Raw genomic sequence first — 14,788 nt, forward strand, 5'->3', positions numbered from 1 at the left:
CAGAGGAAAAGTTTGAATAATTTCATTTGTCAATTTGTCAATATAAAAAATGCAATATTTCTATATTTTATTTATATTTTTACACTTTAGTAAAATCCAAAAACCTATTATAATTAAATTCAAATTTGTTAATTTTCTTCACACTGTATTTCAAATTACACACTTTAAGAAATATAAAACACAAAACTTTAAACCATTTTTAATTAACTAACAAATTACAATATAATTATTTTTAAAATGTTAATAAAAGACTAGTTCAATTTATTTTGAAATGATAAATTAAACTTGTATTACTATTAATTATGTGCAGATGCTTTACAATTTCAACATTTACAAACATAATTTGATAATTTGTAATAGAGCTGAATCACGCTATTACTTGAATCTAATGTAATCGATGTTGGATGTCACCGAAATGTATTTATGTCTAGAATCTACAGATCTACAAATTGATCTTTACCAAATTTTAAAATGTTTTTAAATATAATTGGATAACGAAAAGAAGCAATATAAATTTTTTGGCGTATATTATTTGAAATGTATTTTTTAATATATTATTACGCTATAGATTTTTCATTTTATAGAATTAAGTCTTCAATAGATTATGATTGAAATTAAAATGATTATTAAGGCATGCTATTGTTGGTTTTTTAAAAAAATTATTAGAGTTTGAAGAATCTCTAATTCTTTTTAATGAATAAAACTTACTAATTGAAAGTACATAATGTATTATTTAAATAAAATCATATGGATTTAAATATGAGAACTTCATTGATTTTCTAGTTGTATTGTAATAATTAAATATCATAATTACACTGTAAAAAATTATTTAATGTACATACTTTATTACGATACATATAAATTGTTTGCTGAACACAAGAATAAGTTACTATCTTTATAACAATTTCTTATTATACAAAAGAAAGTAGCTTGTTACATTACGGTTTCTTTTCAATATTTAATTACATCGTTTGAAGAATCTTACGCGATTAATAAATATATCTTATTGATTCTCAGTCTCTCCACGTATCATGTAAATAAATAGATATTAAATTCATTTTATTCTCACGACTCGCAATTGCTTCTTCGTTAGTATTGGAAAATCACATCTTCTAACATTATTTACAATAATTATATAATCTCATACAACACTTGCCTCCAATATTTATACAATATAGTCTATGAAGATGCAGGAATGAATTGTATAATGAGGCTTTAAGGAAGGATTAACTTGCATTTCTGCTACCCATCCAAGGTACTTTTTTCTCCATTTTTTTAGAAAATATTTATTACAATGACGATTAACATATTTTTATAACGCGCTTACGAGCTAGTAGGAGAAAAAACGCTGATGGTATGAGCAAATGAATGACGAAGTAACCTAAATTTACGCGTATATAGAACGTAATGCTTCTTGCAGTTTTTTTCTTGCGATAGCTACTCTTTCCTCTTGTCGTTTGATATCTTCGTCTGCTATCGACACAGCCTAAAATTAATATTTATGTTATGAAAACAAATTTCAATAACATTACAATATTTAATTGCATTGATGATCAATACTTTAAATTTCTTCATTTTTCAAATTTTTGAAAATTTTATTAAATTCTGTTTAATTACAGTTATATTAAATTCTATTAATTATTAAAATTCTTATTTTATTATTTTATTTTGATCGAAATTGTGTTCTTTTTAAAAACTTAGTATTATTAAGCCAATGCTGGCTGATTGTTACTTATATATAGTTCGGTAGTTAATTCAAATTTTATGAGTTTTTGTCGAAGATATAATATTCAATGATATAATAAAAGTTTAGCCTCCGTAAAAATACTTTACATTGGAAATTAATAAATAAATACATTAGAAAAAAATTTACATAAGGGCAAAATTAAATAAGAAAACCAGTATTGAGAGTCACACTTGCTACACAACACATAAACAAATGGTAAGATTTTAGCGTAAAGTTGCTATAAATTGAGCCATCCAAGTGTAGCATGTAATACCTGAACGAGCGGCTGGTCGGGATTGAGGAAGACACCGGGATTCTTCTCAAGTGAAGTTTTTGGACCCATTTGACCGGTAACCGGCTGCGTGGAAACGTGGAGGGCAGTAGCGACACTTTGTAATAACGTTTCCTCGGTAATGTAAGGTCCAACCGGTCTGAGGGATTTTGGTAGGTCCATACCATCGAATTCGTAGCCGTCGGGATCACAGGCTCTGAGACCCTCCAGACGTTTTTCCCAGAATAGCTGCAAAACGTACAAGATTTTTTATATATTATAAAAATTACTGTCTAAAATGATGCCCAAAATTATTAAAAATTAATTTGAAAGACCAGAAAATCAAATCTTCTATAATACTTTAATATGTAATCTAGTAGCACGCAATTATTTAAATTATAAATTCTAAATAAATTATAATAAGTCCAAATGTATGTTTAAGAAACAAATAGAATATTAGAGTCTTTTAACACATTTACGAATTGCATATTATGTCTTATAATAAACTAACAATTATTCAATTAAGTAATTATTAATTAAACTCTCTTTATTAATTTTTAATTAATAACTATTATTAAATTTACATCCTTGATGTATGTGAAAGGTAAATACTATCAGCATAGAGTCCTACTTTACAAATAATAATATTGTCTTTTATATATTAATATTATTATACAATAATATACAAATCTATTGTGATGTAAGGCATTGTATGCCTCTGAATCATTCAAATATTAATTGAAATTTTAAATTTGACATTATCATAATACAGTTGTTAACCAAATATTTAGATAAAATTTTTATAAAATTTTGTTAAATTCGCGACAAGAAATGTAATTATATCTGTACGTAATATTATATGTCATTGTAGTAAAAGTTTTCACACTTCAGCAAAAATATGAGATAATATATTCTGTGACACTTTAAAAAGGGCACTGCAACGATTGCTTCTACTGCTATTGAAACAAAGTCTTTTGTAACATTGTTCATTCATCTATGACAGGACACAATTAAAATGAAATTCTTTTATATTGGTTATTGGATAAAATCGATTAATGTAGCGATACATACAAGAATCAAAGATTAAAAAAATAGATTTGAATAATGATGACGTGCTGCAAAAGTTACCTATTTAGGTTTGTCTTTGGAGCCGTGTTTGCCGTCAGTTTTATAGGCTCCTTCCTAAATGAATGATCAGAGTTTTGTATGATATAAAATTACTGAATAATTGATTTTATCTTGATTTTTAACATATACGTAACAAGAAAATCTATGAATTTAATACTAACGAACAGGTAATATAGTAAAAATATGAAGAATAAATGAAGTTTTCAAATTTATGCCAATTTATTTTCAGACATTCGTTTTGTATTCTAATTTTATGGACTTACTTAAAGGGAACTATTCTACCGCAGAAAATAAAATTTGCCCACATGGATTTTATTGAATATAAATTTTTGCATGAATGCCATGATTTGTACGAATGATTATAAATCAACTACAACAATAATATTCATACCTGTTTGGGTTTTTCTTGATTTCCATGTTTTATATCTTTAACTTTGCCTTCTTGTGTTTTGTAAATAGTTACTGGTTGTTTGAAAATCGATGCAGTTTGCCTGATCGGTGGTACCAGTGATGCATCATTTCTTACTCCACGACTGGAAAAAAATTTAATATTTACAAATTTATAAACACTATAGGTCAAACACAATATTTGCCTCAAACAAAAACAAAAAAAAATTCATCTCTACGATACTCCGCCTTAATAAATTCGATGTATTATACACTTTCTCCATATTATATACAGTTGAAATAAGAATATTATTAAAATCTATTAAAAACTACTACAATATATATATTTGCACATACACATATGGAGTAATCAAAACATATATTTACTCATTGAAAATAATTCTATAGCGATTGCTTTATAAAACAATATAACTATAATAAATAAATCAATTCAATCATTAAGATATTATTTAAATACTACATTCCATTCGTCATATACTCGCAACGTACTGCACTTTTCTCCATTTACAATGCATGTTTCCTTCAATCCATGCATCAATTTCAATATAAATATCAAAGCTTTAGATTTTACAAACTATATTGTTGTTTGTGGTGTATTTTTTACCTTCGACTGTGATGTAAAATCAGAGGAACCAAATCTATAAACACTTTCCAAGGAACGCAACCTCATCACAATACTATTATTAAAAATATTGCTAATCTATTTTATAAGTTGATCTACAATCCATTGTTCACTGGACTTTATAACATAAACAGCCTATAGAGTACAAAACCAAGTCCAACTCTCATGGGCAATGAATGAAGGTAGCATAATAAACAGCACTACCTATCAGCGATGCAAATTCCACGGCTTCTTTACCCAGAAGCAATAAATAAATCACGGCGAACATTCATCTTACGACCCAATCACACGATATTCGAAAAACCGGCGAGCAATCATACCTCCCGGAGCCCCACACCTCACCTTCGCAAATAAATATCCGCTCCTCGCACACGCACTGGAATTGAAGGCGCGCGTGTCTACGCACTACGCAATTACCTGTAGTAGAAAACGTCAACCTTCCCCGTGGACGTCAATTGTTGTTGGCTTTGACTCTTCCGCGGCGGCTGCTCATCCCGGCTCGGCCAATTAGTTGGCAAGGCCGAGGGGTACTTCTTCTTCTCCACTGACATATTCATCGCTGATACCCTTTGATTACACTTCTATTCTGGCCTTGGCGCGTAAACGCACGGGTAGCTGCGCCTCGAAATAAAGCGCTGGAGCCTCGGCCTAAAGCGCCGACGGGAGAAAAGCGTTCGCGGCCATATTGGCCTGGATGTGCGCCCTTAAGCCATCGAACTGCGCTTCTGTAGACCGACGCGGATCGAGGCTTGGCAGCTCGAGCCTACGGGGCGCCCCTCCGCGCGTTCGGGCAACACGTCGACCTTCCGTTATCATCTAATCGTTCTCCACTGCTTTTCCACTCTAGCTCATTCGGCGCTACGCTCTTTCCCAACCAAGCGTGCACGTAAGGAAGAAAAATCTCTACCGATGCGTTGTAACGTTGCGCGTCACAAAGATGAGTACGGGAGTTTCCAATTTGCTGGGGAACAATAAAAGCCTCGCAGTCAAGCAGAAAATTGCGCTACGGTAGATAGAATGGAAATTAGCGGATTGCATTGACTTTAATTTTCGTCTGCGCCAGACTCGTTTGCTTATGTTTTTAGCCGACAGGGAGCACCTCGTTAGGAAGGAATTTGAAAGCTTCGGCGGTTGGTTGAGCCAACTTCGAATTCAAGTCCAAACAGGGTCGCGCGCGTAGGCTCGTTTAAAAGTACGAAGTGACTATTAGGATTTAATTTGCGGTAAAATTTTTGTAAAAGTGATGAGCGTGGGCGTGCATACTAGAAATGTGGAGAAGGTATTGTAAGTGGCGGTTATTTCACCAATATAAGTTGTACGTGTGTTTAAAGGCGGTTTGGGGATTTCTGATTTTCATTATGTGACTACTTGCGAAGGAAATTTGAATAAAATAAAATTTCTGCAACAATTGATAATGCTAGCTCTATTGTTCAATTAGAATAAATGAAAAAGTAATATTAAGGGAAAATTTGTTTGCTAATTCGTAATTATTATTAAGATTCAAAATTTCAGAAAAGAGAGAATAATAATACTTACTGTTTTTGTTAATTTCGAAGGCTCGAATTTGAATATGAGATATATGCCTTTTAAATACGTATTTTAAAAGAATATAATAAATGCTGTAAAAAAGTAGTTTGTTTCATTGGGCTTTTATATGGCATCGTTTTCTAAGGAGCGATTCAAACGTTTTGAATGTTTAACGACAATTTTTTCAAAAAAGTTTCTACAATTGTCGAAAAAGATTTTTTTAAACTATTATTTTTTAATTTTTAACAGATAGAACGATAATAACGCGTTTTGTTATTTATATAACGTTTGATAGATTTAAATTTTTAATTGTACAAAAATTGTATGCCGATTATTGTAAAAAACGTTGGAAGTCTCGGGGGGGGGGGGGAATTCTTGGAAATTGCATAAGAATTTCCATTTACTAGTTCTAATAAATTTATTGTAAATTCATATTATCATATTATAAAAATAAATTAATTAAATTTGAATGAATAAAATATAAGGCTTAATTTTAAAAAATTTTTTTAAAGAATTTAAAATGCAAATGTTTAAAAATAATATAAAATTATTATTTACAATTAATTTAAAATTAAAATTACAAAAAACAATTAATATAAAATTCAATGTTATAAAATAATTCATATTTTTGAACAAAATAAATATGTAAAATAATAAAATTGACATAATAATGAAAATATAGCCGTGTAATTCTTAATGCATTATTGAGTGAGCTGTTATATACATTGAAGGAACTATCTCATTAGGACAGATATATCAAAAGAAAATTTTAAACTTAATATTAATCCATTAACTTAATAAAGTGTTAAATGTTCTGGTATAGATTATTTTAATATGATATTGGAAGGATTGAATTTAGGATAATGATACGTAAATATGAAACTAAAAATTTCATATATATTTATATATATTTATATATATATATATATATATATATATATATATATATATATATATATATATATATATATATATATATATGTATATATATATATATAATTATACACACACATATACATAAATATGTAAGCCGACACATCTATGCATACGTACATGTATACAGTTTAATTGCCAAAAGAAACAATTTTCGCGTAGCTGTAGGAACAACATGGTCTGTGTGCTTGAAAAATGATTACTTTTTCTGCTTACAGGAAAAAAATTCTTCATTGCCCTTTAACAATGCTCTTCAGAACAAAAGGTTTGTTGTTGATAAAGAATATGGTTCGCCAGCATAAAGTACAAAAAAGCAAGCTTGGAGTGTGACAATTAATAGATGCGGATTGAAGTGAGTCTATATTTAATAATATTTTATCGAATTACGGATGTTGCATTCCTTCATTGTTCATTTTTATTTTTTCCCTGATTTAGCTGTAAAAGAATATTGATTTGTACAGTTGTTTCATTAGCAATAATAATCTATTAAGTCTTGTTGAGGTATAGTTGTTTCTATTGGTCTATTCATCGGAGCCGTGATCGTCCAAAGTCATCTTTATAAATTTTTATTATTTGAACTTTATAAAACTTCGGCACTAAGCTCTTTTTGTATACTTAAAACCTAGTTATGCCTTTTGCTGATAAAGAAGAAGTGTCAAAATGATTTTGTCACGATCACGGCTATGTAATAATTTGTGTCTTCCTGTAACAAAATATAAGCGCGATCAAGAAGTGGTCGTACTACCCCCCACTGACGCTATAATGGCGTTGGTAGAGAGTCAGGTTCACGCTAACCATAAGAGAAATAACGCGACACAGGCCAGCGTAAGGTCTTTTCGCAACATTCTCTGCAACTGATTCTCCCAACAAGAGGCGTGTATGTTGTTCTAGTAATATTAGTCTCATCCGATGTAAAACACTTCGACGTTATTGGGTACAACATCTCAATCCTTCCAGGGTAGTTTGTCATTGGACTGCTAGTTATTACTTTATGTAGTTTGTATTAACACCTGTTAAATCAAATTTATTTCAGATGAATGCGTTTCTTTCCATTTACAGTATTTATTACACTTATCCATTCGAGCTATCCGTATTATTTAAGATTAATATCCTCAACCGATTCTTATAGGGTGAAATTATTGAAATTGAACCAATTTCATACGGGATCGTCATTGCCCTATGAGTCGACTAAATTGTCTTGAATACAGTGGTAGCTTCGCCTCCTATATTTCTAGAGACGACGAAGAATATATACACATGGTTGTACAACTTTGACACTTTAACAAATGAAGATTTTAATTAACAGGGTCATATCCGTGAATTTTTATCTATATACAGCAAGTAGTTTGGCAGAATACATATAATGCGACATGTGTCCTGATTATTGTATGACCCGCTTGAATTAATAACAAGAGATCACATACTTCAAGTCCATAAAAAGACTTTAATTTGTCTCTCTTGCGATTTATGTTTTTGTTCTAGATACCTTATAATTTGCATTACTTCACAGTGGAATATACTCAAACAATTAAATCACTTATTTTTCATTAGCACACGCGAGGCTTCCATCACTCTTTTGGTGCATATCCTTCATTACTCAGAGAATCTTTTCTGTGTATCACGTACGTTTTCACTTTCATCTATATAGTAGCAGATGCGTACTGCGAAGATTACAAAAGCTTATACTCGATGTATGATATCCAGTTCAGTTTGACTCCTCGTATTCCATATACTTTAGATAAATATTCAATGATATCAGCTGATTAATTGCAGCTGTACGATCTATCGCAACCTAGAGTGCACATATAACAATGAGTTGCAATGACCTGCTAACACCACATATTCTTTAATAATATATTTTTGAAGCGCTATATCAGCTTTGTTAGCCCGAGAAGCATGCTAATTGCATCTTTTCAATCGGTCCCATACTGCTTCTGAATGTCTTGAGTATCCATCAATATTGATATATATTAGCTGTATATCTTGAAACTGATTGGAAGAGACAAAGGTGACCGTAACATCTGTACTTCGACAGTACACAATGCACTGTTGCTATGGAATAATAACGTTACTGACTTCCTTAACCACGATGGCGTTACAGATCATAACATCAGTTTAGAATTAGCTAGTCGCAATCCAGTACGTAATATAAATAGTGATACTACTCTGTATATTAGTAGTATTAAGAATGTTAGTTCTAATGATTTAAGCTTAAGCATAAATGACGTTGTCAATTCCAAATTCCGTCCACAGCCTCTACCTCAAGCTCGCTTGAGCATGGTCGGAGGACGGATTACGCAAAACATAAACACCAATTATTCTATTCCAATCTGAAGTTGATCAAAGATACGAGTCGACCATTTGAGGCAGATCTAAAGATGCTGTAAGGAACGAAGAGTCGAAACTCCTGAACTTCCTGTTTACGCGTTAGAAATCACCGAAGAAGAGAAGGCGACAGATACTACCTCCTGAAGGGAATAACAGTACAGAGAACGTTTACAACTCCATTACTTAAGATACCTATCTTTAATGCCAACAAAATATATCCGTATCTGCATCTAACTCGCAACTGGCTTTGAACAATATTGCGCTATCTAAATACCTTTTATAAGGGCCTTTAGCATCGTTCGAGGCACTTCAAGGTTTCATTTTCATGTGTTTATCTTAGATTTTACAATTTTATCGAACGATAGTAATCAAACAATTATGCAGTTGTGATAAGTATTGTGTATTAACGCACTTTATTTTAAATTAACATGTCGAAAGAAGCGTATGTACTATTAGATAAAAGTGCAAAATCTTCGGTATCATATTTTCAAATCATTTTCTAGCCTTGCATTCCCTCGAACGAGCAGTTTTACAATGACAGTCATAAAAATATTTAGTCAAATATCTCGTAGTGAGGGGCGTTACATGTTTCTTTTCATTTTACTTTTATGCTGATTATAAGCATAGTCGTCTTGTATGTATTTGTGCCTATGCGCCCTGACGCTATCTAGAACAGCGATTACCGATACCGCGCGCAAAACTTTCTTTATTACTGATATTTATATTTATTAATTTTTGTTATTCATTACGTAAGAAATTGTATGGTTTTCGTAGCAATATGCAATTACTTAAAATTACTTTCACGATCTCTTATTATTCTCTTTTAAAACTCGTATATTACTTTAATTCCTAACGCATTTACTTCTCACGAGGATACACGAATAATTTAGAAGCGACTCGATCTGCATTCAAGCAGGCAGACTTTCATTTTGCATTTTACACTGTACTTTAATCTAATATCGCTCTCCTTATAACCTTGGGCTCGAGCATCAGAAATATCTGTAGCTTTATTCGCTTAATATACATTCGCATACATATCGGCATAAACACACAATCGCATTCGCACCTAGAAATTAATAAATTCTATTTTACAAATTCGATTTTCACGCGACAAAAAGTGTCGATGAAATCGGTCTCGCGGATACACAATCGCATTCTTCTCTATCTCTTTTCTCAGCGCGCTTTCTACTTACAAATACATAAGTTTTCTTTTAATTTTATACAATATTAAATAACTGCCTGTGTCATCGAATTTTATATATCTTTTTTCATTACATATTATAGATTTATAAAGTAACTGTAGTGTCGCTCTTAATTATAGTCAGGGCAAAGCAGTTTTCGGAATTTGGTCGATGCCGTTATTTCTTTATTTGGTATCGAAATTAAAAGAATAAAAGGGTTCGAATGAGTAAAAATGGTGAACACTGAAAAATTAAAAGAATGACTTGGTTCGGCTATTCGAACTTGCATCTACGTTATCGATTCTCAGATTTTTTTATTTTTTTTTTAAAATTTTTTTTACGTTTTTGTTAAGCATGGCATTCTCGTTACTTTTTTTTTATTATTCATTGTCTTGACATTAGCACCGTTGACTTTTACGCACGGTTAATAATGTTTTTTCCCTTTCTTTCTTATCTTGCTTTTGTAAAATATGCACTACTTTATCAAGTCTTCTAGAAACTTTCGCCCGCACGCGAGATATTTCTGGATACAGTGCTCTTTCATAAATATCTTAACAAGCTTAGTCGTCTAATTTTTATTTATATATTAACAGTCGCATCGGCGCTTCAATAAATCACTTCATAGACAGTGGCCTTCTTGTCTCCTGATCCTGTCACGATATATTTATCGTCCGTCGAAATATCGCAGCTTAGTACCGAAGAAGACTCCTTTGACTGAAATAAACATTAAGCAGTTAGTACATTTAGTAGTAGAAAATATTTATTTATTTATGGCAGCACATGCAACGACGTCTACAGTTTTAAAAGTTACAGATATTTTATTTTATTGTTTTTAAAAATATTTATCGTTATACGCTATATGCTACATATTAAAATATATACAAATGCGCATATTACGTTTCTTTACGTATTTTTCTCCAGAGCTTAATTAAATTAAAGAAAAGTTATAACAGTTATTTACAAAAGATAGCCAATTAAATATTGTTACGTTAAGAAACACCGCAAATCACATTTAACTCACACATAAACTAGAAAATGATAATCGAACGTACTTGGAATATCGATGCTCCGTAAGGCGTGCGCCAGGCGTTGAGGAGATTGTCCTTGCCGGTCGAAACGAACCACTTGCCACAGGACGCGAATCTCAATGACAGCACGCAGGACTCGTGCAGGTGCAGCTGGTACTTGTCGGGCTTTGTCGCGTGAAGCACCTCGACGTTCGAATTCTCCATGCCCACGGCTAGCCATTCGCCTGTCGGACAGTAGCCCAGCGAGAAGATTTGCGAGGTGAAGTCGTGCTGCTGCAATTGCCTGCCCTCTCTCAAATCCCACGACCTTAAATAAATTATCCATTATATGCTTTACTATGTGCAATCCAAATGAAATTACTATTATTAGGGATAATTATAATTCCATATTTATTAATGAATAATATTTGCTATAACTACTTCTTTATTGTTCTCATTAGAACAATTAATTTAGTTTTCATTAATTTCATTGCAGATATTACTTTGTAAATAAAAGTATGTTCTAATGTTTTTGAAAATTTCAAGATATCATAATTAAGAGCAGCAATTAAAGTTATATTTAATTTTGATGTTTCTTATAAACAATACTAATATTACATAGAATTTGTAATTAATCCCGACTTTAAAACTTCTGAGTATTCAGTTAACAATATTGGTTATGTTAAATCGACTTCTTTAAATATTTAGAATTGTGAATCGACCGAGCGATGCTGAAGTTACGCGGAAAAGTAATAATCTGAAGGGTCTGAGTGTAGTAAATAAGCCACGCGAGGGAGAACTTTTCAGTTCAAGTAATATATAACTTTTTGAGTTGCTTTCACTGTATGTGGCAGTGCGTTATCGTGCAGCAAAATTATGAAACTCAACGGTTTGTTTTTTTGCATCTCTTCAGCTCGTGTCGTTGAGTAACCTCTCGTTCTGTATAGCAAGAATTTTCTTCTATAAATGACTATTCGCTTATCTCTAATTTTTAACATCATAAAATTGAAATGCTTATCTCAGTACATGTTTGATGGTATTCCATCTCACGAAATATATTTACTTAAGAGTTAAGTCGCAATTAAAATTTTGATAAGTGACATTTTAGTACGTATAACAAATTTCTTTTTAAATTCTCTGCTAGTCGCTTTGTTACTTTCAATAGAAATAATGTACCTCACGGTGTTGTCTAAACCACCGGTCCATAATTTTGAGCCATCGGCAGAAATATCGATGCAAGAGGCGCCATCTGTGTGGCCCTGGAATTGCCGGACCAGCGATTGGTTCTGCAGATCCCAGACGGCGATGTTGCCGTCGCTGCAGCAGCTGAAGCAGACCTTGGAGTCTGGAGATATCGCAAGGGCATAGCAGGCTGGTGCCGAGGAGGTAAGCTCAGCCTTAATTCTAGGCGTGGGGCTGGCCAGATCCCAGATACTGAGATTACTGGCCTCACCGCCGACAATGAGGGTCCTCCCATCGGGCAGCAACTTCACCGACCTGATGTAGTTGTCGCGCTGGAGGCAGTCGAGCTGAGATACGGGCTTGGCACTGCTGCTGCCGCCCTGGCTTATGTCCCAGACCTTGACGCAGCCCTTGCCGCCCGTATAAACGTACTTGGTCGGGTTGGAGATCGTTACGGCACATACGACCTCGCCATGAGTTAAGGTGTTAATTTGACGCGCATGGCGTGGAATTCCAGGCCCGATCAGGGCATCCGGCGGAAAGGGCACGGGCTGCATTTGACCTTCGCTCGACACATGGAAACTATAAGCCCTAAAATACAAATGGAAATTTGAGTCAGGGCAGCTCTTATGCATATGACCAATGATATCTTCGAGTTAAATTATCTAGCGAGGATTCAATGCGTCTTGATTCGATCTTTGTTCGAATCCACTGAAATAAAAGAATGTCATGCAACTATACAAAGACTTACGGTTTGCCACCAGGAACGGCAAGGGGTCCAAGGGGCGCCCTCATGTTCCCGTGATGATCGTAGAGTTGCTGTAGGGGCGGTCTTGCTGGATAGCCGTTGAGGGCTGCTGGTGGATATCCGAGCATATCGACGTGGGGTCCCGCGGGTGCGTGATGTGGAGGTGGGTAATGCGGCGGGTATGGACCTATGGCCGAGGCCGAGACCAGGGGTTTACTCGAGCTCGAGGACTTGAGGCCGCCTGATCCTGAGCTACTGCCACCTAAAAAATAGAGAACGTGATTGATCATTACTACGACAACGCTTAACGATAATCGAAAGAGGTGAATACATTTTCGGCCAAGGAGAAGTTGTTAAAACAAAGGAAGATATACAAAGTCCAACTTTGTTTTACAGTTGAAAATCAATATGTCAGCTTAATAAACATAAAATATTAAACTATATTGTTAAATGTCTATACACTAGACAAGAAATTATCTAGTACTCGATATCAATTAATTATTTTATATACACAGAGAACGGCTTTATGCTGATGTTACATTTGACAAAGTATATGAACTGTGTATAGATACATGGCGTTTACCTACCTACCACGTTGATAAATATTATTAGCCAGTGGCAGAATAAATCCACAAAAGGGATAATTCGATAGATAGTTAAGTAAATAGCGACGCTAACCTGCAGAGGTGGGTGTGACAGGTTTTGATATCGGTGTGGTTGGCTTCTCGCGTTCTTCCATCTTTTTGGCGGACGGGGTACTGGCGTTGCTGCTGGTGCCGCTTCGGGGCGATGGTGGAGGTGCCTCCTTCTTCACTTGGCCGCCAAGCGAGACAGAGGACGGACCGAGTTTATCGAGTCCGTTTTCTCGAGGAGAAGAGGTGCCATTGGCTGCAGGGCTACCCCCGCGTCCATCCTCGCTGGCATCATCCACTACAAGGTCTTGGTCGCTTTTCTCACCGTCACTCTGCTGTTGGCAAGAGAATCACGTTGCTCGTGTGGATTATTGTTGGTTCATCTTTGTAATTATATTGGTTAAAAGCTTTTAGAAGAATTTAGCTTTACTAGGGCTAATTTCAATTTTCGTTCGTTTTTTGTATTCAATATTATTCCATTTTGTATACAATATGTCAGGGAAGCACTGTACGTTTTAAACCGCCGAATAAATTTAGTTTAAAAAGAAGGTATTTAATTATTTTTTTATGTTTAAACTAAAGAAGTAGTTTTAAACGCCATTAACTTACAACAAATATCTATAGTTAATATTATGTATAAATAAAATGATTTACGCAAGGCTGGAAAGAAGACTGGTTGTTGTTAAATGATTTACAAAGTAATGCATTGAAATCATTACTTTCGTTAAAAAGATCTGATATATTCAAATACCTAGGTTATTATTTTATTTATGTGAGTAAAAAATTAAGTAAAAAATTATTGTACTTGAATAATGCATCGTTATGAAATGAATATTTGAATTTGTAAGATTTTAAGAATTTATTAGATATATAAAGTAGTGAATAAATCACGCAGAACGGCGTATACAAGAGACGGAAAAACATTTTAAAATTTATACATGAACTGAGAGTGACACTTACGTGACTTATATCCTTATCCTGCTCTTTCTTTAACTTTTTGAGATGGATGTGATCGTGATGTTGTGAATCTGGCGTACTACGCGGCCTGCTGTATTTTTCACGTTCAGCCGGCGATATCGAATTTCTCTATAATAA

At 33.4% G+C, this 14,788-nt stretch overlaps 2 protein-coding genes across 5 annotated transcripts in view; both read right to left on the bottom strand.

Annotated features, from left to right (window-relative positions):
* Positions 1 to 847: 847 nt before the first annotated feature.
* MBD-like (methyl-CpG-binding domain protein 2) lies at positions 848 to 4,954 on the bottom strand. The gene is made up of 4 exons (XM_011506316.1): positions 4,573 to 4,954; positions 3,517 to 3,658; positions 2,001 to 2,246; positions 848 to 1,486 (listed from the first exon to the last, which is right to left on the bottom strand). Exons 1-4 carry the CDS (start codon positions 4,710 to 4,712, stop codon positions 1,388 to 1,390), a joined length of 627 nt encoding a protein of 208 aa, XP_011504618.1. The 5' UTR covers positions 4,713 to 4,954; the 3' UTR covers positions 848 to 1,387.
* Positions 4,955 to 6,962: 2,008 nt separating this feature from the next.
* Positions 6,963 to 14,788, bottom strand: part of LOC105367561 (protein groucho) — a 169,149-nt gene continuing 161,323 nt past the window's right edge. For 3 of the 4 annotated variants that reach the window (XM_011506320.1, XM_011506317.1, XM_011506318.1), the window contains exons 8-13: positions 14,654 to 14,779; positions 13,740 to 14,028; positions 13,065 to 13,323; positions 12,308 to 12,904; positions 11,177 to 11,459; positions 6,963 to 10,838 (exon numbers count right to left, since the gene is read on the bottom strand). In XM_011506320.1, coding sequence (XP_011504622.1) covers positions 10,731 to 10,838; positions 11,177 to 11,459; positions 12,308 to 12,904; positions 13,065 to 13,323; positions 13,740 to 14,028; positions 14,654 to 14,779 — 1,662 coding nt within the window. In that variant the 3' untranslated portion in view covers positions 6,963 to 10,730. The remainder of the gene's footprint in view (positions 10,839 to 11,176; positions 11,460 to 12,307; positions 12,905 to 13,064; positions 13,324 to 13,739; positions 14,029 to 14,653; positions 14,780 to 14,788) is intronic. The other variant, XM_011506319.1, reaches the window with a different exon arrangement.

Source organism: Ceratosolen solmsi, unplaced genomic scaffold, assembly GCF_000503995.2.
Source record: "Ceratosolen solmsi marchali unplaced genomic scaffold, CerSol_1.0 scaffold7, whole genome shotgun sequence".
In the NCBI taxonomy this organism is placed as follows: domain Eukaryota; kingdom Metazoa; phylum Arthropoda; class Insecta; order Hymenoptera; family Agaonidae; genus Ceratosolen; species Ceratosolen solmsi.

Excerpts from the sequence above, each read along its gene's own strand:
- MBD-like (XM_011506316.1), bottom strand. The coding sequence starts at position 4,712 with ATGAATATGTCAGTGGAGAAGAAGAAGTACCCCTCGGCCTTGCCAACT. Across the intron at positions 3,659-4,572 it reads GTTGACGTTTTCTACTACAG|TCGTGGAGTAAGAAATGATG; the intron begins GTAATTGCGTAG and ends ATTTTTTTCCAG. Across the intron at positions 1,487-2,000 it reads CCGACCAGCCGCTCGTTCAG|GCTGTGTCGATAGCAGACGA; the intron begins GTATTACATGCT and ends TATTAATTTTAG.